The sequence below is a fragment of the Callospermophilus lateralis genome, chromosome X (assembly GCF_048772815.1).
Source record: "Callospermophilus lateralis isolate mCalLat2 chromosome X, mCalLat2.hap1, whole genome shotgun sequence".
NCBI lineage: Eukaryota > Metazoa > Chordata > Mammalia > Rodentia > Sciuridae > Callospermophilus > Callospermophilus lateralis.
In genome coordinates this window covers 84,072,458-84,098,198 of record NC_135325.1, presented here as the reverse complement: position 1 = coordinate 84,098,198, position 25,741 = coordinate 84,072,458, and the positions used below count along the sequence as shown (strand labels likewise).

Sequence of the window (25,741 nt, the reverse complement as noted above, 5' to 3'; positions counted from 1 at the left end):
AGACGAATGGATAAAAAAAAATGTGGCATTTATACACAATGGAGTATTACTCTGCATTAAAAAATGACAAAATCATAGAATTTGCAGGGAAATGGATGGCATTAGAGCAGATTATGCTAAGTGAAGCTAGCCAATCCCTTAGAAACAAATGCCAAATGTCTTCTTTGATATAAGGAGAGTAACTAAGAACAGAGTAGGGACGAAGAGCATGAGAAGAAGATTAACATTAAACAGGGATGAGAGGTGGGAGGGAAAGGGAGAGAGAAGGGAAATTGCATGGAAATGGAAGGAGACCCTCAGGGGTATACAAAATTACATACAAGAGGAACTGAGGGGAAAGGGGAAAAAATATAAGGGGGAGAAATGAATTACAGTAGAGGGGGTAGAGAGAGAAGAGGGGAGGGGACGGGGGAGGGGGGATAGTAGAGGATAGGAAAGGCAGCAGAATACAACAGACACTAGTATGGCAATATGTAAATCAATGGATGTGTAACTGATGTGATTCTGCAATCTGTATACGGGGTAAAAATGGGCATTCATATCCCACTTGAATCAAAGTGTGAAATATGATATATCAAGAACTATGTAATGTTTTGAACAACCAACAATAAAAATTAATAAAAAAAATAAAAATAAATAAAAATAAATAGGGAATTTTTGTTACAGCACTTTTATACACATAAAAATCTGTAAACAAAGTGTATATTCTTCAATAGGAAAATTAATATTTCAATTGTGGTATTATAAAATATTAAGCAACACAGAATATTATACACTAAAAAAAGAGTGAGTGAGCTCTCAAATGACTTGGGGAGATTACTACTGTTTATTTTACTAAGAAAATAAAATGCAGAGAAATATATAATCCTGCTTTTATTTTGTAAAACAATGAGGAGAATCTCCATGTAAAATGTTTGAGTTGTTTTTTTAAAAAGTAAGGAAAACGCATGTAATGTTCACACTAAGTTGTTATCATTGCTAGGTGTAGGAGAGTGGTTTAGAGGGGGGAGGGAAAAAGAGGAGAGGTATCTAGACTGAGGACATAAGTAGGGCAGAGGAAGTAAGCAATAATTAGTTAATTGACTCATTATAAACCTGTGCATACTGAGTTAATGCTTTGCAAATAAACATTAAATTTGTGAAAACAACAAACAAAAGCAATAGAGGTAGATGGAGAGAAAGGGATCTTTTTGATTAGCAGATTGTGCAGTGAGGATGGAGGATATAGAGGGTGTGAGTGGGAAAAAGAGTAACAACACCCTAGAAAATACAGTTTCAGTCACTATAGCTGAATTGCACCTACTTCTCAATTTTGCCAAGAGCTGCACACTAAGGGTGTGATGAAAATAATTGATGCTTCTGCCAAAATCCTGGGGATTTTTTCTACCTCAGACACTGAACTCACCATTTGTTCTTCCAATATTCCCCTCCCTACATTAAAGTGATTCTTAAGGCATCAAGAAGGTTCTCAATTTTATACACCACCTTGTTCTCCTGCCCTTTAGAACAATGAGACCTCACCAGGCAGTTCCAAGTGTTTTTGATGAAGAAATGACATAGCTTTGGCATCAAAGTTCACAGGAGACAAAAATAGGGTCTGTATTTTCAAAAGTTAAAATCAAATAGTAGAGTGCAGATCCCTGGTGAGCAAGATCAGAGACTCTCAAAATGGCAAAATTGAAAGGTCATCTCAGCTATCTACTTCAATACCTAATCCAGTCTCTATATGAGATGCTAGATCCTAGATTCTAGTACTGGGATAGAGAGGGGGAAGGGAAGACATATTGTACAACCCCTAAAGATAAAACAGATTGCTTTTCACTGTAAACTTCTTGCAAGCAAGAATTATGTCTGTGAAATCTTCCCAGTATAGCACCTAGAAACTCAGGATGGCTGTGTGTTTACAGAGATCTGTGCTGAATATTTAGACACAGTAGAAACAAACTCACATTGAAAATTCTACAAAGGATATTAACAGTAGCTCTTTTGCTAAGAGGCCTCCTAGCAGCATTGGAGTTATTTTCCATCAACAAGGAAAGAGAGACCTTGGCCTAAACAATACTTAACGTCATTTTCATGGCCAGCTATCAATTGGCTCTATGGAAAAGTAATTACTCATATAAGACCCTGGGGCAGGGGTGGAGTTGGAAAAGAAAAGAGTCACACAATTTTCTATATTAAATAAGCACACACAGTACTTTATGATAATTTGATACAAATTTGCTGCATATTTTCAATAGGTAATTAAAATTGAATTTACTGAAGTACTCCATGTCCTGTAAGCTATTTTTTTTTAAATTTTATTTGGACACAATATCTTTATTTTATTTATTTTTATGTGGTACTGAGGATCAAACCCAGCGTCTCACACAAGCTAGGCGAGCACTCTACCACTGAGCTACAACCCCAGCCCCATCCTGTAAGCTTTTAAGAACATATCCACCATATACTGTGAGGTACATCTGTGTATACTCCAGTCCCAATCAAAAGACTATCAGCCACATGATTGAGTAATATTTTCACATGATACTTACCTTAAAACACAAGTGTAAAATCCACTGTCTTGTGCCTCAGCTGAGTGAAACCATATTGAATCTTCTTCTTTGCTCATCCTGACCTCTGAAAAGATGATGGGCTCTTCCAAATCACCTTTGTTTTTGTACCACATAAGCCTGAGCCCAGTGCTTTGGGCCATGCTGTAGTTGGTACGAATGTAACTGTAGAAAAGGGCACATTTCACTCGAACTGGTTCACCTGCCAAAGCCATGTATGTCTTGAGATCCACTGACCAGTCAATGCAGCCATCCACTGAAACGAAAACCAGATGAGTCATGAGATTCAGTGTGCATGTTTGGTAATAATGATAAGAGCAACCATCATTGCCATCATGTACTGAGAACTTTCTCTGAGCCAGGTACTGAGTCAAGTTCTTTACATAGATTACTTTATTAAACCTTCTCAGTGACCCTATGAGATAGACCAGTATCTTTCTTAGACTATATCAAATAGGACCCTGCTCTAGCTCTGTACCTCTAGGTGTTTTTTGGGTTTTTTTTCCAATCAACTGTAGCAACCTTCAACTTGGTAATCAAGATCCTCCTAGGAGTTCTAGCACTCATACCAACAAGGTTGTTCTGAGATCTCCCAGCCAGATCCCAATTCCAACAGAGTGTCTGGGCAACTGAATTGCTCCTACTAGCTATTGAGTATTTCCTTTGCAGAGCCATGTGAAATTGGGCTGCTAGAATAGCAGTGATGTATTGCTCTTAGGTGACTCAAATTATTTATTATGCAAGAGTCACACAAAGCAAATATTTCCAAGAGGCCCCAGCACAGTCTAGGAACAAGACTGAGATAACAGTGGCATTCTTATTTTACTGATGAGGACACTGAGACTCAAATAAATTAAATGACCTTACCCAAGGTCACACAGCTACTAAATGGTGGAAACCCATCTCTGATTGCAGGGACTATATTCTTAACTAGTGTATACTGCCTATGCCTATAACCGTAATGAGAACCAATTTGTTATTTAGCTGACTTTGATAGTAATTTTGGGGTTAGAAGGAGTGGGCACTTAAAGTGATTATTTGCTATCAAATGCATGTCATTTTTCTATGGTATGAAGTATTAATAGTAGATATTTAATCACAGGTCAATTTCTCTTTATACCCTTAGGTTTCCCTTGCTGCTTAGCTGGTGTGTGCTCATGGGAATATATTAGATTAATGCCAGCTTTAATCAAATAATATTAGGTGGGTAAATCTACCTTTAAAGAAAGTCATATATAGAAAATTTGCTCTTTACCAGAAAGGCTAGAAATGAGACACTGAAGCTAATTTAATATGGTAGTCAATATAATTAGCATAGATATTCTTCCTCTGATTGCTTATTTTTGAAGAATTTCATCAAATTATGCTACATCCTTTTATGTTACTTGATTACTGTTTATAAATTAATCATTTCATAAAATGTATAAACACTGCCATTTTAAAATTACAAGTTTTGCTTATAATTTTGTGAACTGATCTGCTTCCCTTTTTAGATGTTGAAAACTTAGTAACCCAATGTGTTTAACTTTTTCACCTCAGTTGACAAGAAGTTGAGAGCTAAATGTAATGCCCAAGTGTAATAACCATCATACCTCAGGATTTCACTTTCTGTATGTGAAGGGTTATTGAACCAGGGTTCAAGAACTTCCAGGAGAAAGATACATGAATAGACTTCAGGTTGTTGGCAAAATAATTGTCTATTTTCAAAGGTATACCATTTTGAGGAACTTTTCTATAGCCTAAGAATTTTTTTTTAATTCCATAGTTTCTGATCTTTTTTTCTGACTTGATTTTTTCTTCACTGCTGCAAATGTGCTTTTTATTATAAGTTGCCGGAATTGTTAATATAATATGTGAAGTATTCATTAGAAGTAAATACTAGATTCAAAAAACTCACATTAAACTTATACTGAAGGGTATATAAAACTTGTTTGAGTATTCAGAAGTACCAAATCCATCACTATAGATTTTAATGACCACTATTTACTGTTAAAGCCAAGAAGATATAGATTTGACCAAATATATACTGATAACTGGCTATCTCTTGGGGTCCTTTTTATTCTCCCCTTGGTTTTGGCTTGTTTACCTATGATTTGTCAATCTTATCACTCATGAACAGAGAGGGAAATTTGAATTAATTAAATTTGGGGGATTAAAGTAAATTACTGAAAATATATCTTTATCGTATCTCTATAATATTTATTTTATCATTTTGAAATGAATTTTGTCTTATTCCTTCTTATCGATTATCATGAAACTGTTCCCATGCATTTAAATAACTCAGAGGACGATGGTAGAATTTTTTTAGGAAATGTGACTTTTTCATAGATGGATTTTAAAAGTTGATTAGTGGAAACAAAGAAAACATGGAGACAATAAAAAAGAGAACCATGTTCTATTTCTTATTCTCTATAAACCCTAAGATACACAGTAATTGTTTTTGAATCAATAAATTAGACTTGGCAAAATAGCTTATACCTCTATAGTTATTTATTTGATAGAAAAAAAATCTTCTTGATTTTTTTTCATTTGCTCCCTAAATTCCTTTAATTCCTTCTTCTGAACTGTTACATCTGAACTATCCACACTTTTACAATGTTAACAAACCAGTTTGGCCCATAAGTGATGAGACATTATTGGTATTGAAGATAATCAAAAGGGTATATAAAACTTCTGCTACTGAGTTACAACAATTATGCTCAATAAGAGTTTGAAACATTTAACTGCTCCTACAATTAGCTTTTTCATATAGACCTTGAGAGTACACTGAGAATTCATTTTCTTTTAAGTAGCATCTAAGCAACATGCATTTGATTTAATAGATTTATACCCCCTTTTTTTCTTCTGTTACCTTGCGTTAGGTATCAGAGAGGGTGTACTTGGAGAACACAAACCAGTAATGGGGAACATGATTTCTAAATGTTATCCCCTTTATTCTTTTTTCTTTCTTAGTATTTATAGTACAAGGTTATGCCATAGGTATTTAGAGAGACTGAGAGGTTTTTTTCCCATTAAATAGTCAAAGGATATGATATCAAGGATCTATGAAGGCCCATATATAAGCAAATATTTTGCCATACTAAATTTCCACTAGTAGAATTCCATTTCTGTGAGCTAACTTTCTAGCTAAAGAATATTAGACCCCTAGTAGATTCTAAAGAAGTGATATGATCTATTTATTTTGTATTGCTATTCTTAGCAATCTAAGTGGCAAGAATAGATGTAATAAGATAGAGTACACTTATTTTCAGATTTGGGACTACTGAAGCAACTAAGAAATATAAACTGAGTTGAGGGGCCTGAAAAGTCAGGTGAAAAGCTAGCATAAAGAGTTTGAACATTTGGGTTTAACCAGGATGATCTGAAAGAGATCAGAGGGTCAAAAAAAAAAAAAAAAAAAAAGGCAAGAAGAGGTAAAAGGTCACATACAACTGAATTTACAAAGTGCCATCACAAGTCACAAAATCATGTCACATTTCTTTCTTTTTTATTGCTTATTTTTAATTTCTAATGACAGTAAAATCCATTTTGACATAATTATAAAAAGAATGGAATATAATACCTCAGTACCTCTCCTTCCCCTCCTCTGCTCCACCACCAGCTTCCTTCCCTTTACTGATATTTCTACTATTTACCCATTGTATTTTTTAAAATTAATTTCTTATGGATGTATAAGATCAGATCCACTGTGGTATAGTCATATATGTACATATGAAAATTTTGTCCTTCCATTGTCTTTCCTTTTCCTATCCTCCACCTTTCCCTTCATTCCCCTTTTTCTAATCTCTGAACTTCTATTCTTCTCCCCTCACCCTTATTGTGAGTTAGCTTCCATATATCAGAGAAAATATCCAGCCTTCGTTTTTTTGGTATTGGCATATTGCATTTAGCATGATAGTTTCCAGATCCATCTGTTTACGGGAAAATGTTATAAAGTCATTCTTGTTTATGGTTGAGTAATACTCCATTGTGTTATATACCACATTTTCTTTACCCATTCATGTGTTGAAGGGCACCTATGTTGGCTCCATGGCTTAGCTATTGTGAATAATTGTGCTATAAACATTGAATAATTGTTCTATAAACATTGATGTGGCTGCGTCACTGTAGTATGCTGATTTTAAGTCATTTGGGTATAAATCAAGGAGTGGAATAATAGAGTCAAGTGGTGGTTTCATTCCTAGTTTTTTTAGGGATATCCATACTGCTTTCCAGAGTGGTTGCACCAATTTGCCATCCCACCAGCAATGTATAGTGCATCTTTTTCCCCACGTCCTCATCAACATTTATTGTTACTTGTATTCTCGATAATGAGGAGCTTGTCACACTTTCAGAGCCTTTTGCATGTGGACTCTCCATATCTGTGTGGCAAATAGCTGGATGAAAAGATTTGTGATACTGCTGATGAAGGTGAAGGCTATGACAAGGACTGTGACATAATGGAACTGAGCAGTGTGCAGAAGAAGCCCAACGGTGAGCTTGACCTCAGCAGCACGGGCCTCCAACCAACAGAGCCATTCAACCCTATTCTGTTCACAGCTTCAGTGGCAGCTGTGGCAGCAGGCCCCCAACAGGGCTCCTGAGAAAAGTGTTTTCCAGATAGATTTGCTTCTTCCCCAGGTGGTTTAATAAGTGATTCTCACTGATCTGCTACATGTGTAAACAGAATCACTACAGAATAGGGGAGTTTTCCACACAAAAGGTGAAAGTCTGAGGCTTTGCCCCCCGCCCCCACAAATGGTGAAATTCTGTAGAAGCATCCTAAAGAACAAACGCACTGAAAATACAAGTGCTTGAATACTTCCCTTCTGCTTAATAATCACTCAGTATAGTTACAAATATTCCTGTTCTACCATTAAAAAAATACCTCCAGGGCTGAGGTATAGTATAACTCAGTGGTAGAGCACTTACTTGGCTAACATATGCAAGGTTCTGGGCTGGTGACATGCACTGCAAATAAAATTGCATACAATTTCAGTGTGGCTACTGAAGTCTAACTAACCCATATAAAAATAATATCTCCTAGATAATGCTAAGTGAAGTTAGCTAATCCCCCCAAAACAAATGCCGAATGTTTCTCTGATATAAGGAGGCTGATTCATAGGGAGGGGGAGCACAGGAGGAATAGACAAACTCTAGATAGGGCAGAGGGGTGGGAGGGGAAGGGAGGGGGCAGGGGGTTAGCAAGGATGGTGGAATGTGATGATTCATTACTATCCAAAGAACATATTTGAAGACATGAATTGGTGTGAATATACTTTATATACAACCAGATAAAAAATAAAATAAAATTCACACACACATAAACAAAAGTTACACATCTGACATTCAGGTTTCCTATTCTTCCTAATTTGTAGGCTGAGCTCTTAAAACTCTAAATATTTGTCTTAGTTCTAAGACTGCTTTCTTCAAGTCTGTCAGAGATTCTGCTGTGCAACCCGGAGTCCCAGGTTCAAAATAAATTGTGCTGGTGTGCTTGGAAAAAAAAATCTTCTATTTCTACATTTTTCATTATCTGTTCATTCTTTAATCTATGCATAACAATTCAAGTATTTAAAAGAAGAGTTGTGTTTCTTTTTAAAAATATGTATTTTTTTAGTTGTAGTTGGACACAACACCTTTATTTCACTTATTTATTTTTTTATGTAGTGCTGAGGATCGAACCCAGGGTCTCGCACGTGGGAAGCAAGTGCTCTACCGCTGAGCTACAACGCCAGCCCCTAGTTATGTTTCTTTAGATTATCTTCTCCATCCCCTTGATTTATATTTATATAAAGCTCACAAAGTTGTTACTCTTGGTTTAGTCTTGTTGTCATAAAATGCTCCAATATCTAAGTTCTCTAAAACAATATAATGGAACAAAGAAAGTCACTTTTTAAAAAACCCAGGTCTCTATTTTAATCATTTTCATTCCAGTCTGCAAAACAAGTGTGTCCTTAGGGAGCTTGACATAAAGATTCAAAAGAAGGAGTATATAAAGTATATAAAGGTATATGGTAACCTCCATAAAATTTATATTGCCACAAGGAGATTTCTAGGAGTGAAAACTAGAACAGTCCCCTACAAAATGCCCTCAAGCTAGCAAACCCATTTAGTCCCGTTATATCAGATAAGCATGCTGCTATCTCCTCATTATAACCAGAAGAGCAAATATTGCCACACCTACCTGCTGTAAAAACAAAGCTCTGTGAAAAGTCTATAAATTACTTTAAGAGGAGATGATGTTATTATTAACAATGATTATAATACTATTTTAGGAGAAAAAAGAATATTGAATGCAGTAAAATTAGACTCTAATGGCTATTTACATTACAATTATTTTTCTGGGGGATAGAATATATAATTGTACATAGAATTAGTAATTCTGGATTTTGACTCCAAATTGTAAATCCCCTATGTTATGTAAAATAGCTAATTAGCTCATGAGAAAATATGCAAACTACAAACACTGTGATGATATTTGCTGTAACTTAAGTACTTTGCCTGAGATGTATCCCATCCTAGTTTCATAGGTGTTTGGGGTTGACAAACTCATTTTTAAAACAATGCGAGTTTTTTTGAACTTTATCCCATTCATTTTTACCAATAGCTCTCCTTTCTAAATCTGTAGGGCAATTGTTGGGGGCAATTCATTAAATTACCACTAGAGGGCGAGCTACCCAAGGTTTTGTGAAGCACTTAGGGTTTCCTGGCCAAATCTCTAAAACGAAGGATTTGTTATTGACCAACTAAGGGTTGTTGGGGAGGAATATCCATACACTTATGGGGATGCACCACTCTGCTTGATAGAAGGAGCCCAAAACTGAGAACACAGCTGAAATCTTAATCAAATCCAGGAACCTGGCTACATAGGTCAGGTGAATGACTCAGTACCTAAAGCTCCCATAAGCAGCAACAGAGGCTACCAGAATCATTAGTTTCTGAAGAACAAGGCATTGTGCCAAATGTTTTGCATGCATTTTTTTGCATTTCATTCTCATGTCAACTCTGAAAGACAGGGACTTTTGCCATTCCCACATTACTAGTGAGAAAACAAAAGCTCGGAGAGTTCAAGTGACTTGCTCAAGATCACTCAAATTGTAGTGGCAGAATTCAGACCATAACTGAGATATGTTGGATTTCAGGATGTATACTCTTATTCACTGCATGTTCCATATTCTGCCTCCTATGCTTTTTCTCATCTCAGCTCATGAGTCAGTGAAAGATTAAAATTTACTTGGTGCTATCCAAATTGTCATATATATATGTCAATATATATATATATATATTCCATGGGGATTATGCCTGCCCAGTACAGTAGACCTTTCCAGCTGAATGATATTGTATCCCCAAATAATAATCACTGTGGGAATAACAGCCATCAAATAATATATGCCAATTATTTATCCATGAATTAATAACAGCAACTGTAAAGTGACAAATTATTAATAATCCATGTATTTTATATAACCTCTAAAGATCATACCTAACCTTGGATAAATTTTATTTGACCAATATCAATTTATGTAAAAAAATTTTTTTTGAGAGAGAGAGAGAGAGAATTTTTTAATATTTATTTTTTAGTTTTCGGCGGACACAACATCTTTGTTTGTATGTGGTGCTGAGGATCTAACCCGGGCCGCACGCATGCCAGGCGAGCACGCTACTGCTTGAGCCACATCCCCAGCCCCAATTTATGTAAAATTAAATATCTAGAAATTATCAGTTCTTGCCATTATAATCAAGGAAGTCAGTTGTGTGCTTATTTTGGTATTTCTACTAATTATGTATTATACTCATTGAATACAATATCCTGATCCCTGTTCTTAATATTTTAATGTGGAAGTTGAGTGGCTTCTCTTTCTCTCAGATCATTCCCCACCTAAAGACAAGTTTCATTTTATTTGTAGCCATCACAGTGACACTGCCTACCTCAAATGCACATACTGCAGGCAAAAAAAAAAAAAAAGCCAAACTCCAAGAATTCAGTGAGATGGACCTTTATTACTAGACCTGGGCCTTCATGCTCCCAGCCCAGAATTATGGACAGAGCTGTTCATCTTTTTTTTTTTTAAAAAAAAATAAGGATTTGACTACGGGGAAAATATTGTTTTTAAAATTTCATCTGTACACTGGAATACATCAATAGAAAGAATTGTAGAGCTCCAGCTCTATAAATATAATGAATGATTATTGCTTCAAGTTTTAAAAAGAAGTTTTACATTTTTTATGAATTGGATTATATGCTTCCCTTTCACACTTTTACCCCCTACTATTCATCAATGGGAAAGTTCTGCCTAAATGAAGTCCTTCATCTCATTTCAACCTAGTTATTAAGCTTAATAATGGGCTGGCAACCATCTTCATTTCCCTCTCATTATAGGATCTGTGCAATGCTTTGTCAAGATTATTCTTTTGATCTTTATCCGATGAATGAGCCTCAATAATGTTCTGGAGGTGAAGCATGGGGAGGCATTACAACCAACTTCTCAACTCCTGATTTCCTGAGGCCTGATGAGTTGCTTTGGGAATTGGCCACTAGCCAGAATCTCTTCTCAGATGCATTTACGTTAAGTGAAGGCAAGGGCAGCAAATGTGCCTATGGGAAACAGGACATCAGCACTGCCAGCCAAATGTTCTAGCAGGCTCTCTCCTGCACCCTCAAATCCAGGATGCTTGGCAGTGAGTTTTTTCTCCTGTGTCAAATCTGCTATGCCTCCCATGTTTGTAGCCCTAGCCAACAACTTTGGGAGCCATCTTTGAATCTTATCTTTCCCTTCCCAATGACCTCCCCCTACTCTTCCCATAAAACATTAAGACTTACAATTTCTTAAATTACTCAATCTATCACTTCCTCTCCATCTTCATAGATCCTGAAGTATAGGCCCTTTTCATATTTGGCAATATCCTTCTTTGGTCACCTTTATTAAATTTAAATGGACAAATAACAATTTTATATACTTACAGTATACAACAAAATGTTACAAATATATTTGTACTGGTATTTGTATACATTGTGAAATAATTAAACTAAGCTAATTAATATATCCATTATCTCACGTATTTTTCATTTTTTGGTGAGCACATTTAAGATATATTATTTAAGAGATTTTCAAGTATATTACATAATTATTAATTATAGTCACTATGTTATATAATAGATTTCTTGAACTTGTTCCTTCTGTTTAACTGAAACTTTATATTCTTTAACCAACATTTTCTTATTCTGCACTCCATGTCCCTGGTAACCATCATTCTACACTGTTTTTATGAGTTAAACTTTTTTACATTCCACATAAAAGTGAGATCATGCAGCATTAATCTTTCTGTGTTTATTTTATTTCACTTGACATAATATCCTTCATTTTTGTCCATGCTGTTGCAAATGAAAGTATTTTCTTCTTTTATACAGTTTAATAGTATTCATACACACACACACACACACACACACACACACACACACATTTTCCTTATCCATCTTTGGGGCACAAAGGCTAATTCCATTTCTTGGTTATTATAAATAATGCTACAAAGAGTGAGGAGGAGTACAGATATATGATATTTAACACATAAAATAAATATTTTTTTCACACATAGATATCTCTTTGATATCCTGATTTCATTCCCTTTGGCTACATGATCAGAAGTATTTCTGTTTTTAATTTGTGAGGAACTTCCAAACTGTTTTCTATAATGGCTATAATAATTTACATTCTAATCAACAGTGAATAAGGCTTCCCATTTCTCTAGTCTTTTCCAATACTTATTGTACTTTTCCTTTTTGATAATAGCCACTTCAACATGCTTGAAGTAATAGTTCATTTTTTTTTGCATTTCACTTATTATTAGTGATTAGTGATTTTTTTCATATACTGGTTGGTCATTTGTATGTATTCTTTTGGGAAATTTCTCCTCAAGTCCTTTGCCCATTTTTCAATTGTTTTTTTGTTTGTTTTCTTAATTTCTTTTGGTTTTATATATTTGAGATATTAAGCCCTTTTCTGATATAGTCTAAAGGTTTTTCTTCCATTCCGTAGGTTGTTTCTTCATTCTGTTGTTTTCTAAATTTTGCAGAAACTGTTTATTGATGTCATGCCATTTGTATATTTTTGCTTTTGTTGCCTATGCTTTTGGTGTCATTGCCAAAAAAATAATCATCACCTTAACCAATTTCATGGAGCTTTTACATCTATCTTTCCTTCTAGGAGTTTTACTATTCCAGATCTTACTTTTAACTCTTTAATCCATTTGTTTTTTGATTTTTACCTGTGGTGTAAAATGAGAGTTTAATTTCTTCACTCTTTTCCATGTAGTATCCAGTTTTCCCAGAGCATTTATTGAAGAGCCTGTACTTTCCCCATTGTGTCTTATTAATAACTTTGTCAAAGATAAGCTTACCATAAATGTATGAATGTTTCAGGGCTCTCTTATCTGTACCATTGGTCTATATGCCTGGGTTTTTAATGCTACTATTATGCTATTTGAATTTCTATAGCTTTGTAGTGTATTTTGAGATCAGGTAGTATGGGGCCTTAAGCCTTGTTCTTGTTACTTATCAAGATTGGTTTTGCTATTCAGAGATTTTTATGGTTCAATACAAATTTTGGAGTATTTTCTAATCCTGTGAAAAATGGCATTAGGATTTTTTAATAGTAATTGCATTATATCTATACATTCCTTTGAGTAGTATAGACATTAAGACAATACTATTCTCCTAATCCACAAACACAGCTTACCTTCTAATTTGTTTGTACCTTCTTCAGTTTCTTTCATCAATGTTTTATACTTTATAATATACAAATCTTTTACATACTCAGTTAACTTTATTACTAAGTATGTTTACATGTTATCATAAATGAGTTTTATTGATTTCCTTTTCTTTTTAGGGTTTTTTTTGTTGTATAGAAACACTACTGGTTTATGTATGTTGATTTTTTTACCATGTTATTGTAATATCTTTCTAAATGATCTTCCAACTTTTCCATTCTAATTTATTTTATTTGCTTTGTTTTGTTTTTGATGTGTTGGGGATAGAACCCAAGACCTTGTGTATGCTAGGTAAGTGCTCTATATCCCAAAACCCCAATCTGTTTTATTAAATTGCTATTCAAATTAACCCTCTTAAAGTATATGACCTTCAGTGAATTCACCTTCAGTGAATTCCTGTTTACAAATCTCTAAGCCAAGCCCTCCTGGTTCCTTCTGGATACATCCTAAGTTTCAGGCAAATATTTACCACTGCCTAACAGATCATTCAGTATTTTGGTTTTGCCCCTCTTTTCCATCTACTAGAATACACTTTGCTCTGTGCCAAACTGTTGAGATTCTACAAATTCCACTTCCATGGAACTGTACTTCACTGCCACATGTGAATTCTTCCCCCTGTGATACCCTCACCATGTATCTGTTTACATGGCTCCTTCACAATTAAGTAAAGGGTGTCTCATTTTCTTTGTATCTCTAGGATAAGATTAAATGCATTACACACAGTAGGTACTCATTCAATCTTTACTAGATTAAATCATATGAGCAATTGTTTCCCATATTCACTGATAATGAAAAGTTGTTTGTACTTGTCAAAGACACCATAAGATTCCTTCTGCTGTTCCCAACCAAAGTGTTGCTACATCTAAAATAGGAGTGTCAGTGAATAGGCTTCAATGTACAAAATATGTTCATAATAAAAACAGTTGCAGTCTTTCCATTATCTGATATAATGAAAAACAGGAAAATAAAAGATTCTTTCTGCCACAACCCTGCTCCAAAATTCATGATTCCCTGCTGATTAAGTAAAACCAATCACTAAGTCTACTGTCTAGGCCCTTTCAAATCAGGCTAACCCTATAAAAGTGGCTGTTTCCCACTCCATGCACTAGAGAGACACCCCCTCTATCTGTGTCTTATCTTATCAGAGAGCAGTTGTGCTTTGGGCTCTCATCTACTCTCATCTACTCACAGTTCTTTCTTGTTTTCCAATCTTATACCATTTATTTTGCCTTGCATGAATCCCCTATCTCAATTCATGCTCTGAGATGAATTTACCCAGGTATCAAGCTAGAAATGTTATCCTGGTTTTCCTACCACACTGATTAACATATGTCAAGGTCAGAGACTCCTGTGTTCTCATTTTCTCTCATGTTCCCCACCGCACTCCCCACCCTGTCTTTTTCTCTCTCCATCTCCCCTCAGTACTATTTGAACCAGACACCTAAAAGGCCTTGCTGAATAAAAATTTACACATTCTCATTCCATCAGACCTCATACAATAATGTGCTACTAAACTGCTTTGGTTGACTAATTCTTCTCATTAGCTGAAATTCAACTTTTCAATTGTTGAAAATCTTTTCTAAAACATCTGGATCCACATTCCTGTCAAAATAAATAGAGACCTAGGAAGACAATGAAATCCTTCAGGATTATGAAGATGTGTTAGGACTTTGAGGTCATCACCCTGGATCCCAGTTTCAAGGTGGTTAAAACAGCATAGAGCTAGCTGAGGTTCAGAAACTTGGGTTCCCATTCCACTTCTACCCAATTCTGTTCGAGTCATTTTCTACTCCTAAAGAACTGACAGTATTAAACTAGACAAGTTCTAACCCACCACCAATAATATGAATTATCTGACGGATACTGAAGTCCATGTTCAAGAAGATACTTATGTGTGTCCTTGGACTATCTCCCCCTGGTGATCTTCTTTTTTACTTTTTTCTTAATTACAAAGTTACAGAGAACTAAAACAAATAATATTATGAACTCCCATAATTTTACAATCCAAAATTAATAATGTTAACCTTTTTTTTCCAATTCGTGTTTAGTAGCTCTATTTTATTAAAGAAATAAAACCTTGCAGATATAGTAAATGTACCTTTTAACCAGCACATGCAGTCCCATCTTACTCTCAAACCCCTGACTGGAGGTACCCACTACTCTTTCCAATGTTGAGACTTTTACATACGCAGGCAAGAACCTGGAAAAACTTTTAGTGACTAATAGCTTGCCCTACAAGGGGAGGGGTCATAGGTGGGAATAAAAACCAGTTCACTGATGGGTCTTGTGTGTTCCAGTCAACTGAGGTCTAAAAAAAGTGTACTTGTCTGTGTGTACATATCTGTCACACAGATGATGCTCAGTCTTTCCTATTACTGCTATTGCAACTACTACTTATTTTAATTATATAGATGTTTTACTGATTTTCTGTTGTACTTCTCAAGTCTTTGCAGATGATAATACATGTTATTTCAATGTGAATTACTTTTATTTTATCTTGATATTAAAGTTAGATTATTAGATTTTTTTTCCAAATTTGTGGCATAGGTAAGTCATAATATTTAAACATTTCACTTGAAGACACTTTAATAGGCATTATGTAATATTCTAACATAATTTTTGTATGTTTTATAACATAATATACATTATTCCATATAATAATAATATTTGGTATATGCTATATTATAGTAAATTATGTCACAATATTATTATAAATTACATATATTTATCTATTATGAATTTACATATGTAAATTTATATTACAGATATTTATAGTCTATAAACTTGCATATATTTACATAATGTGTTTTTATATTTATGAAGTTACAAGATGTACTAAAATATATTGTTATAACTAAATATATGTATAATTCATTTACATTTTAAATATTATAGATTGCATTATATGAAACTGCTGTTTTTATAAGAGTTGACAATTTCATGATTCATTCTGATGTATATACTATATAATATAAAAATCATAAACATGAATAAAAACATATTACATAATATTGAAACTATCCTTAAAAATGGAAGTAAAGTCAGATGGGGTTGAGAACCCTATCTGTTGGTAAATATTTTTATTATTTGTCAACACAAATTTGTCTGTGCAAGGACCATTTAAATAGTTCATAAACCTGCAAAACAGTTTCAAGCCTGCAGGTCTTTGCAATGGCCATGCAATATACTTAGTACACTGTTCCCTCAGATATCCATATGGATCCCTCATGGCCCATATCTTTCACCCATCTGTTTAAATAAGTTGGGGGTGAGAGGAATTCACTTGTTCTTTGGATTGATTCTAGAATTGATCAGGCAATGGGATCTGTGGCTTAATACCCTAACCTCATCATCTCTAGAAAGCAGCTTCTAGACCCTGAGCACTTCTGGCTTCTTTCACCCACCTCCAAGAACATCCCTACCTATCAGCATTGTATACATCAATGTATACAATGATGTATCCAGGCTCATCAAGGTTGATAATTTGAGGAGGGGCACTAGTGTAAGGGGGCAGTAAGTTTTCACTTTTGGCCACCTGAAGTGGCTGTCCTCTCTGATAAATACATTACCTTGATTCCTGTGGTTCTGTACAGCAGGGGCCATGGAGGATGGGTGAGTGTGGGTCAGCCTGTGTGCTCTCAAAGAGGAAATACTCACACCAGGGGTAAATGCTGGTCCTCAGTGAACCTCAGAAGGTAATGTGTTTCAGGAAGAGCCTTTAGAGCAATGGTACAGCCTGAGCTATAGGGGCTCTTTAAGCTGGTGAAACTGGGGTGCTGGGCTGAGGCTGGGGATGACTGGAAGATGTAGCTACACAGAGGTGGGTACTACACAGAAGTAGTACTGATATGACTAACAGAGATGATACTTAAGAGGGCATCACCTACAGCCAAGTTGGCTGAGGTCAGGAAAATGGGCCACATTCAAAAAACAAGTTCTGATTATAACCTATATCTGTGTAGTGTTATCCCCTTAATCATAAAAATCTTCAAAATCCAGAATGCTGACCTCACTTTTTCCTCTCTGGGAAATAAGTGTAGTTACAGAACATTTTCTAATGTGACTATGTGTAAGTTAATATTAGAAGGTTAAATACTTGCCATTTTACATGTGTATTAATCATCACTGTAGGGAAAAGGGCATATTCCAGCATATCAATAATACTATTTTTATGGTTATATTAATATAACATGATATTAGTTAGCCAGGAGTACCACCAGGAAGATTTGTTTTAACTTCTATTATTTGAGGATAATTACTGTGCACCTATTATTTGTATTTATATTATCCTTAATTTTATTCCTTAATTATTTTACCTTTAGAATATCAATTGCTATAATTAAGGTCATTAAATGATTATATCATTAATCATTATTATAATCAATGCCATAATTAAGTTACCTTTCATTATGTATATCATAATCATTGTTAATTATAAGTTTTACAGTAAGTATAATGCAGTTTTAGTAATTTATTAATAAATATAATTAATCCTATACTGTTAAAAAACCCTAGCATTCTCTTTTCATCTTTCAGAATTAGCAAAACTACTGTAAATCATTAATACAGTTACTCATACTAAACTATTATTTTTTTAAATTGCAGTAACTACCACCCCTGGCAAATTCTAATGTGATCTTTTCCATTCTGGGAAATGGCAAAACCATATCACATGGCTAATGTTATTTTTATCATTGTTATTGTTGTTGTTATTGTTATTATTTTAGTGTACATCCTAATATTTGATACCAATATAAGAATAATGGCATTATTTATTTCTGCCTGTGAAATAAAGATGGTTGTGGAATATAGGTAATATTAATATTATAATAATTAATACCATTCCTAAGAAGCTTGGCATACATCTGTAAAATGAACATAATTATGAAGCCTCACATATATTGCTATTATTATTTCATTTATGTTAATACTATAATTGCAATTAATACTAGTATTAGAAATGTGGGTTTCTTACAGATTAGGAAGAAATTTGTAACTTACAGGTTGTCAAATTTCAATGACATAGGACCTAGTATCCAGTAGTAATATTAGTACTGATGATGATATAATAATAGAAGAGTTTCTTAACTCCTTATTGTGAATCAAGCATTTCTTTAAATATTTTACATATATTGACTAATTTAATCTTCACAATAAACTTATGATAGGTATTATAGATATTCCCAGTTTACATTTGAACAAATTGAGACAGAGGTTAAATATCTAGCCTAAGGTCCAACAACTATTTTGATTCCAAATTCTGTTCACTTAACCATTTTCATTCTTATGAATATCAATGAGAATAATTATGATATGTTGCTAATGTTTTTATCTAAGCAATAGCAATCTTTTTGTTATGATATACTAGAGAATAAGTGTTTCCTTCTTTCTCTTCTCTAAAATGATCATAGGCACAGGTAGTAGCTGATGTTGTAGGTTTTGACCTTGGGGATCCAGCCAGTGGTGCACTGACCAGTGTTCAAGGTATTGGTAGGGACTGATCTCTTGCTCTCGATACTGTCAGCAGACTCATATGAAGTAGCTCAGGACAAAAGTACATTTTTGGTATATTGTTGGTACATATTACATACTTCTCAAAGATTCATTAAATATTCAACATGGCACTTAGCTTCCTGGTATCCCAGGTAAGAAAAGTAAACAATATTTAGGAAGGTAAAAAGACAAAGATACTTTCCCCAGTGCTCAGTAAGTGACTGACAAAAACTCTTTTATTTGTCTAGCTATGGCATTGTTCTCTCCATCTTTATCAGCCCACCCTCCCCTCTGTGCTCAAAGGAAGACACTTCGTGTTGATAGACTGTTGTTCATGCTATTTATGTGGCTAGTATTCAACATCACACAGTGGTATAAGGCTTCAAAACTGCATGTGTCCAATGGAGTATATGCTTGGATAAGGTCCAGATCAAGCAATATTTACTGGAAGACTGCTGAGGGAATGAATTGAGTCTCCATCCCTGGGGGATGACAGCATGAATGATGATGATGCCTTGGCGAATGAGGAATTGAGAGGGGAAACAAGGAAGATTTGTTAATGGGGTTGAGGTTTGCCAGCCCTTCCTTCGTAGGAAGAAATTGGAGGCAGGAGTTCCCTCTAGGAGTGGGAGGGTGAAAGTGAAACTTAACAAAATGATCAAATGGAAGTTTGTCTTAAGAAACTTTTAGAACCTCAGATATACCACCCAGCATAGTTCCACATGATAATAAATGGCTGGATGAGAAAGCTGTAAATGGTAAAATAGAGATGGTATGGTTTACCTGGGCATACCTACCCAAGACAGGCCACACCTGGCTACTGATATTCATTTATCTACCACTGAGCTTGGGAATCCTGAAGAAACGTTGGAGAGTAATCCAGCCTAGACTGCCACAGTTAGGACTATTAGGACAAAGATCCCCAGACTCAATGCTCTGTCCCCCAACCAGAAAGCATAGCCACCCTCTTCCCCTGCTCTAAGAAAAATGATTCCTCCATCTGAAAAAAATAGAGTTAGATGCTAGGGATCTGGAATCTGCTAGCTTCTGCTTTGCATTTGGCACTGTCCCAAACCACTCCTGAGAAAACCTACATTGTTACCCACTGTGTTTAATGTGGCTTATATATGGGTGAGCCTGGAAAGATACCAGAATTGTCCATACCAAATAGGTCTCACCATGAACTTCCAGAGACATGAGTGATGTCTTCATTTAGGTGGCTAAGAAAGGAGGGTGGCTCTGCACATTTTGTTTTTGGGAGACTTTAGGATGGAAGAATCTCACATTTCAGAACACTAAGGACCCTTCTGATCCATATCTTCCCCTTTCTACCCTCAGCCTTAGTCATTCTCACTCAATTTCTGGGGCCTATCAATTTAACCTAGACCACAAGTAGTTAAGATACTACAATAGTTAATAGATGGCTGGATTCTCTCCACAATTATATCTCCAATTAAAACATAGGCTCCTGGATCATGCTTTGGGTAAAAGTAGAGGTACAGTCTTTGGAGCTTGGTGTTCCTAGTGAAATACTAAGTCCCTTGCCCTCCAACAAGTAATGCTTTCATGATGAATGCATGCCAGGTACTCATAACAAACTATATCTAATATGTAGTAAGTACTCATATTTGTTATTGCTAAGTATTAATATCAAATACAATTTGATTTCTAACTTTTGCAGTGACTATTCTTATCAGTAATATAATTTATGATATTGGGAATTTTGGATATTAGAAATGATACTCTATTATTAGAAATAGCATCTAATATCAGTAGTGATAATTCAGTTCACATTTGGCAAGTATAATTTAACCAATTATCCTAATAATCTGTCCTTAAGATGTTATAAATATTTTCACATACTTGTTTATAATTTGTTTCCTATCATCACCATGTTTGCACATTCTTTTCCAGCTGACAAATTACAAATGATTCAAAAGACTGTCTCCCTTTGTTTTATATTTCTTTGAATGGAGTCATTATTATCAAACTGCAGGAAAGCTTTTCATAACAAAGAAGCAGCTGTAACTACATACTTTTTGTCCTTTATGACATTGATTCCAATATCATCAGGTGAACCTTGGACGAGTATCTAGCTGGTGACTGAAGGCTTTCCAAGCTACAAAACAAAAAGCCTGTTGCTCTTCCTGACTGTGTCTGGGACCAATTCAGTTGACCAGAGGAACAAGTAGAACCTGCACTCTCCCTTCAGTGCATTCACAGAGTTTCTATTAGAGAAACTGAAAGGCTTCCCAATCAAAGGGTTTGACCTGGTTTTACCTCCTTTGTGCCATTTGGGATTTTTGGGAATCTTGGACTTCACTGAATTAGAGCATCTAATACTCTAGGAGGAGTAACAAACATCCATATAACTGAGATATTATTGTTAGAAATTAGCATAGATTCTGCTATCTGATTAACCCAATATTCCCTATAATAGGACCAGAGAGATAGTTTTCATTAGATAGAAATTTCAGAAGGAAAAATGAAAAGGGTACTTGGCTATTAGGTGCTTTCTAGCCCTTAGTAAGTTATATCATTCAATGAAGAATGGCATGCAGGTTATATGGTACAGCCAAAAGAACAGATGATTTGAAAAATCTGGTTTTTGATCAAATTTTCTTACTAGCTCAACTTACAACAAGAGAGTTTTGTAAAGAGCAAAGAAGGGAATCTGAAGAGAGAGATGTTTTATCTAGTTCTTACTACATGTCAGACATCAGGTTAGGTGACTCGGATGGTTAATTTGACTGCAACACAGGATGTCCAGTCATCTGATCAAATATTATTTTGAATGTTTCTGTGAGGGTGTTTCTGGATGAGCAAACTGAGTAAAGTGGATCGCCATCCCTTAGGAGGGTGGGTCTCATCCAATCAATTGAAGACCTGAATGAACACAAAAGCTGAGTAAAACAGAATTCCTTCTTCCTGGCTGCCTTAGAGTTTGGGCATTAGTTTTTTCCTGCCTATAAACTTGAAATGAAACATTGATTCTTCCTGTGTCTTCAGCCTGCTGACATTCAGAATGGAACTGACACTCTTATGTCAGTCTCTGTAATTGCATAAGCCAACACTTTTTAAAGAAATCTCCCTTTCTCTCTCTTGATATCTATCAATAAGAAAACATTTCCTATTGGTTGTGTTTCTCTGGAGAATCTTGACTAATACAATGACTTATGTGCATTTAATCCTTACCAAAACCCTAGCATATGATAAGACCCACATTTTAAAGAGGACACAAGTTCACAGAACTTACATTGTACTGTCCAAACTTTCCCATGTCCTTGACACATGGAAAATAATAAAATGTATTGCATTATTGGGATAAAATGACAAGACTTCTAACAGCCTGAAGTAACTTCTCATCCCAGATTTACTGGCTCTCCAAAGGCTAAGGATCAATGTATTGGTATCTTGTAGCCTATCTTTAGCACACTGGTTGAGAAACTCTGTTAAGTTGCCTACCCAAGATCACATGTTTGTTATATAAGCAGAAATTTTTAAAAATATTAAGAATCAGTTATACCTATGTTTGAATTCAGAATCTGCAATTTACTAGACTGTATGATGTTGGACAGTTAGGGTAACCTCTCTGTGCCTCAGTTCCCCATCTTCAAAATTATGCCTTTCTCATGAGTCATTAAAGGATGAAATTTAAATTATACAAAGCATTCAACATAGATATTGGTGCATAGTAAACACTCTATAAATACTGATATTGCTAATAACAATTACAATAATATTAAAGTAGCAAAACAAGGAGTCTATGACTCCAAAGTCCATGTTCCTTCCTTGCCTCTCCTGAAGATACACTTCCATAGCTTTACAAGTTTGCAATGAATCTATACCATTCACTTTAGAAGCAAGGCTATATTGCTGTGTGGATGTACATGTGCAGGTACAGAGAGAGCAGGGCGGGCCCTACCAAGCTCTGTGCTCTGCAGCCCTTCAAAGCTGTTTCCACAGAATCCATTCCTCTTCTTACTGTTTTTATTTTGTCATCTCCTGCTAAAGTGACTGACCAGTGAAATGACTGAATCAAACAAACCAAGTACTTTGCAATAACCAGCTATGGTGAAAGTGTGTGGTTTTGCAGCCAGAGCAAGTCCATAAGAAATTGGTCTGAAGGAGAATAAAAAACAAAACTGACCAAATAAATGTTCAAAAATATCAATTGAAAATCTCAGCTCAAATAGCTGTCTCAGAGTTAAGAAATAATTCCTTAAAAAACATCTACTTGGGAGGGACCAGCAAAATCATAGGTCATATGATGATAAACATACCTCTTCATGATAGAGCACTAGGCCAACCCTTCCCCCACTTCATTATATCTAAGTATCATAAGTATCATAGTTGTTTCATAGAGAAACAACTTCAAAGAGAAACAAATGGAAGGTAATAATTTCTAATAAGGCTTGTAATATCTGATGGCTTTTTTTTGGTTTGGTACTAGGGATTGAATCCAGGGGTGCTCAATCACTGAGCCACATCCCCAGCCCTTTTTTGTATTTTATTTAGAGACAGGGTCCCATTGAGTTACTTAGGGCCTCACTAAGTTGCTGAGACTGGCTTTAAATTCATGATCCTCCTGCCTCAGCCTCCAGAGCCACTGAGATTACAGGTGTTGGTGACCATGCCTGGCCATTTGATGGCATTTTTGAAAAATGGTCTTGCAGTGAGTTTGGACTACATCTTAATTATAGAAGTGTTGCCGATCAAACAGATGCTTCCTCCCTACTCCCCATTAAAGGTATAACCGAGAAGCCTTATCTTGTGTAACTGTATAGCCTCAAATCTAGGTCAATTTGTCTCCATATATGTGAAGCAGAGATGTTCTTCTTACTATGCTGACAATCACCCTAGTTCATGTGGTTCCTGATTAATCTGGAATCTGGAAATTCTCACAATCACCTCTGCAAGTTTCTAGAATGAGCAGGATGGATCTCAGCTAGCACTATGATTAAGATGTCCTTTCACCATTTTTCTTTTGTGATTTGATAGGATTTCAATTTTGGAACACAGGATGGCATCATCCTTTGATTATTTTCCCAAGGCTTAAAGTGATAGCAAAGATAAAACTCCTGGCATTTGAAAATTGAGTCAGTCCTGCATACTTTCCCCAAATAGTACAGTGGATACTGCATATGCAAAAAGAAAGGGCTGGCTAGAATCATTAGTATCTGCCTCTTCCGAAGATGGGGCTTGTTGTGTTTGAATATTAATTAATTTTGGTGGGAGAGGCATTTATTTCAGTTTTTCATTTTTGCATTTCATTCATTTATTTCTCCATTTACTCATTCCTTTTTCAACACACATTTATTAAGCTCCTATTTATTAGACTTTAGTGCAGTTCCATGAGCTGCACTGTTCAAAAATACAAGGTTCTTACTCTCAGGAAACTTACAGTCTAGTGTACTTACTAAATAAACAATTATAATGATGGTATTAATTGGTAAAAATAACGGGTTTATCATGTGCCATGTACTATTCAAGTACTTTACATGTATATACTCATTTAGTATTTACAACAACCCCTGCAAGTTGGTTTTATCATTATTATTTCCTCATTTCATGGACAAGGACACTGAGCTTAAGTATCCTACCCAAATCTACTTTGATAGTGTGAGAATAATATTCAAGTCTAAGTAGACTGCTCCCAAGGCCATGCTTTTAACAATTAAGAATACTGCCTCTTTAATATGATACCAAGAAGAAAGCATTATGTGTCATGAGAGCTACCAAACTTGATTGGAAGGTCAAAAAGAGCTTTGCAAAGGAGAATCTTGGCATAAATTTTGAAGAATGAGAAGTCAATAGGTCTATGAATACAGTGTACAATTAGAGGAAACTATACATATGAGGTCATGGAGGCCTAAAACAATGACAGGTTCAGGAAACTATAGTTGTTCCATATGTCTAGAAATATCCTAGTAAGTGTTAGAAGAAAATACCAAAGAGGTAAATAAGGGACAGATAATAATAGGCCTCATATAGTAAACCAAGAAGTTTGGCAGTTATTGTGAAAGCTATGTGGAACTCCTGGATATCTTTAATGATTAGCTTTTGACAAAGGTCATTCTACCATTAGTATGGAACAAAAAAACAGAAGGGAAAAAAACTAAAAGTATGGTGATAATTTATGAAATTATCACCATACTTCAGGTAAAAAATGTGAAGATGAACCAAGGCAGTAGCAAAGGGAATAATGGAATAGATGTAAGTGATGTGTAGGTAGGAAGATTGATTTGTAAGAGATTGAATATGAAGATTGAGAAAACAAGAGAAGTTAATGGCTCCCAGGTTTTTGCTTTGGTGGCAATACTACCAAGCTCCCAAGTATTGTAGCACAGTTGGTGGAACCCAATAAATGTTTTATAACAAATGAAGAATATGTATATCAAAGAATGAATGAATGGACAGTGTTAGATATTTATTGAATAAAAAAGATCATTGCGAGGGTTAAGGAGAGACAGGAGTAAAGAATGATCCATATTTTCTGGCTCAGATAATTTCCTTCCTATACTGATAGGCAACATAGAAGAAAGAGAAGTCTGGGGACAAGAGTGAGGAGTTTAAGTGTTTTTTTCCAACTTATATGTAGATTTAATTTTCTTAACAATTGTTTTAACTGATATACAAAACATAAATGCTGTACATATTAATGTGTTACTATGTAATATTCAATACATGTATACATTGCATAATGTTAGGTACAGTTTATATAAGTTGAGTTGGAAATGCCTATGAGACACTGACATTGTAGTAATATATGCAAAGAATAAAGTTCCTGAAAATGATATAGTACTAGCTAACCCTAGGTGCATACTATGTTGTAGAAACTCATCTAAGTGTTGTGTAATGATTTGCTTAATCTTTCTCTAAACCACACAAGGTAGCTACTGCTCTCAGTATCCTTATTTACGGATGATGAAAATAAGGCCCAGAGAGTT

General features: G+C 35.1%; 1 protein-coding gene across 1 annotated transcript in view; it reads right to left on the bottom strand.

Moving 5' to 3' along the window:
* Il1rapl2 (interleukin 1 receptor accessory protein like 2) overlaps positions 1-6,911 on the bottom strand; it is a 532,521-nt gene extending 525,610 nt beyond the window's left edge. The window contains exons 1-3 of the mRNA XM_077106474.1: positions 6,795-6,911; positions 2,981-2,996; positions 2,535-2,808 (exon numbers count right to left, since the gene is read on the bottom strand). Of these exons, the coding sequence (XP_076962589.1) occupies positions 2,535-2,808; positions 2,981-2,996; positions 6,795-6,911 (407 nt within the window). The remainder of the gene's footprint in view (positions 1-2,534; positions 2,809-2,980; positions 2,997-6,794) is intronic.
* Between the last annotated feature and the right edge of the window lie 18,830 nt (positions 6,912-25,741).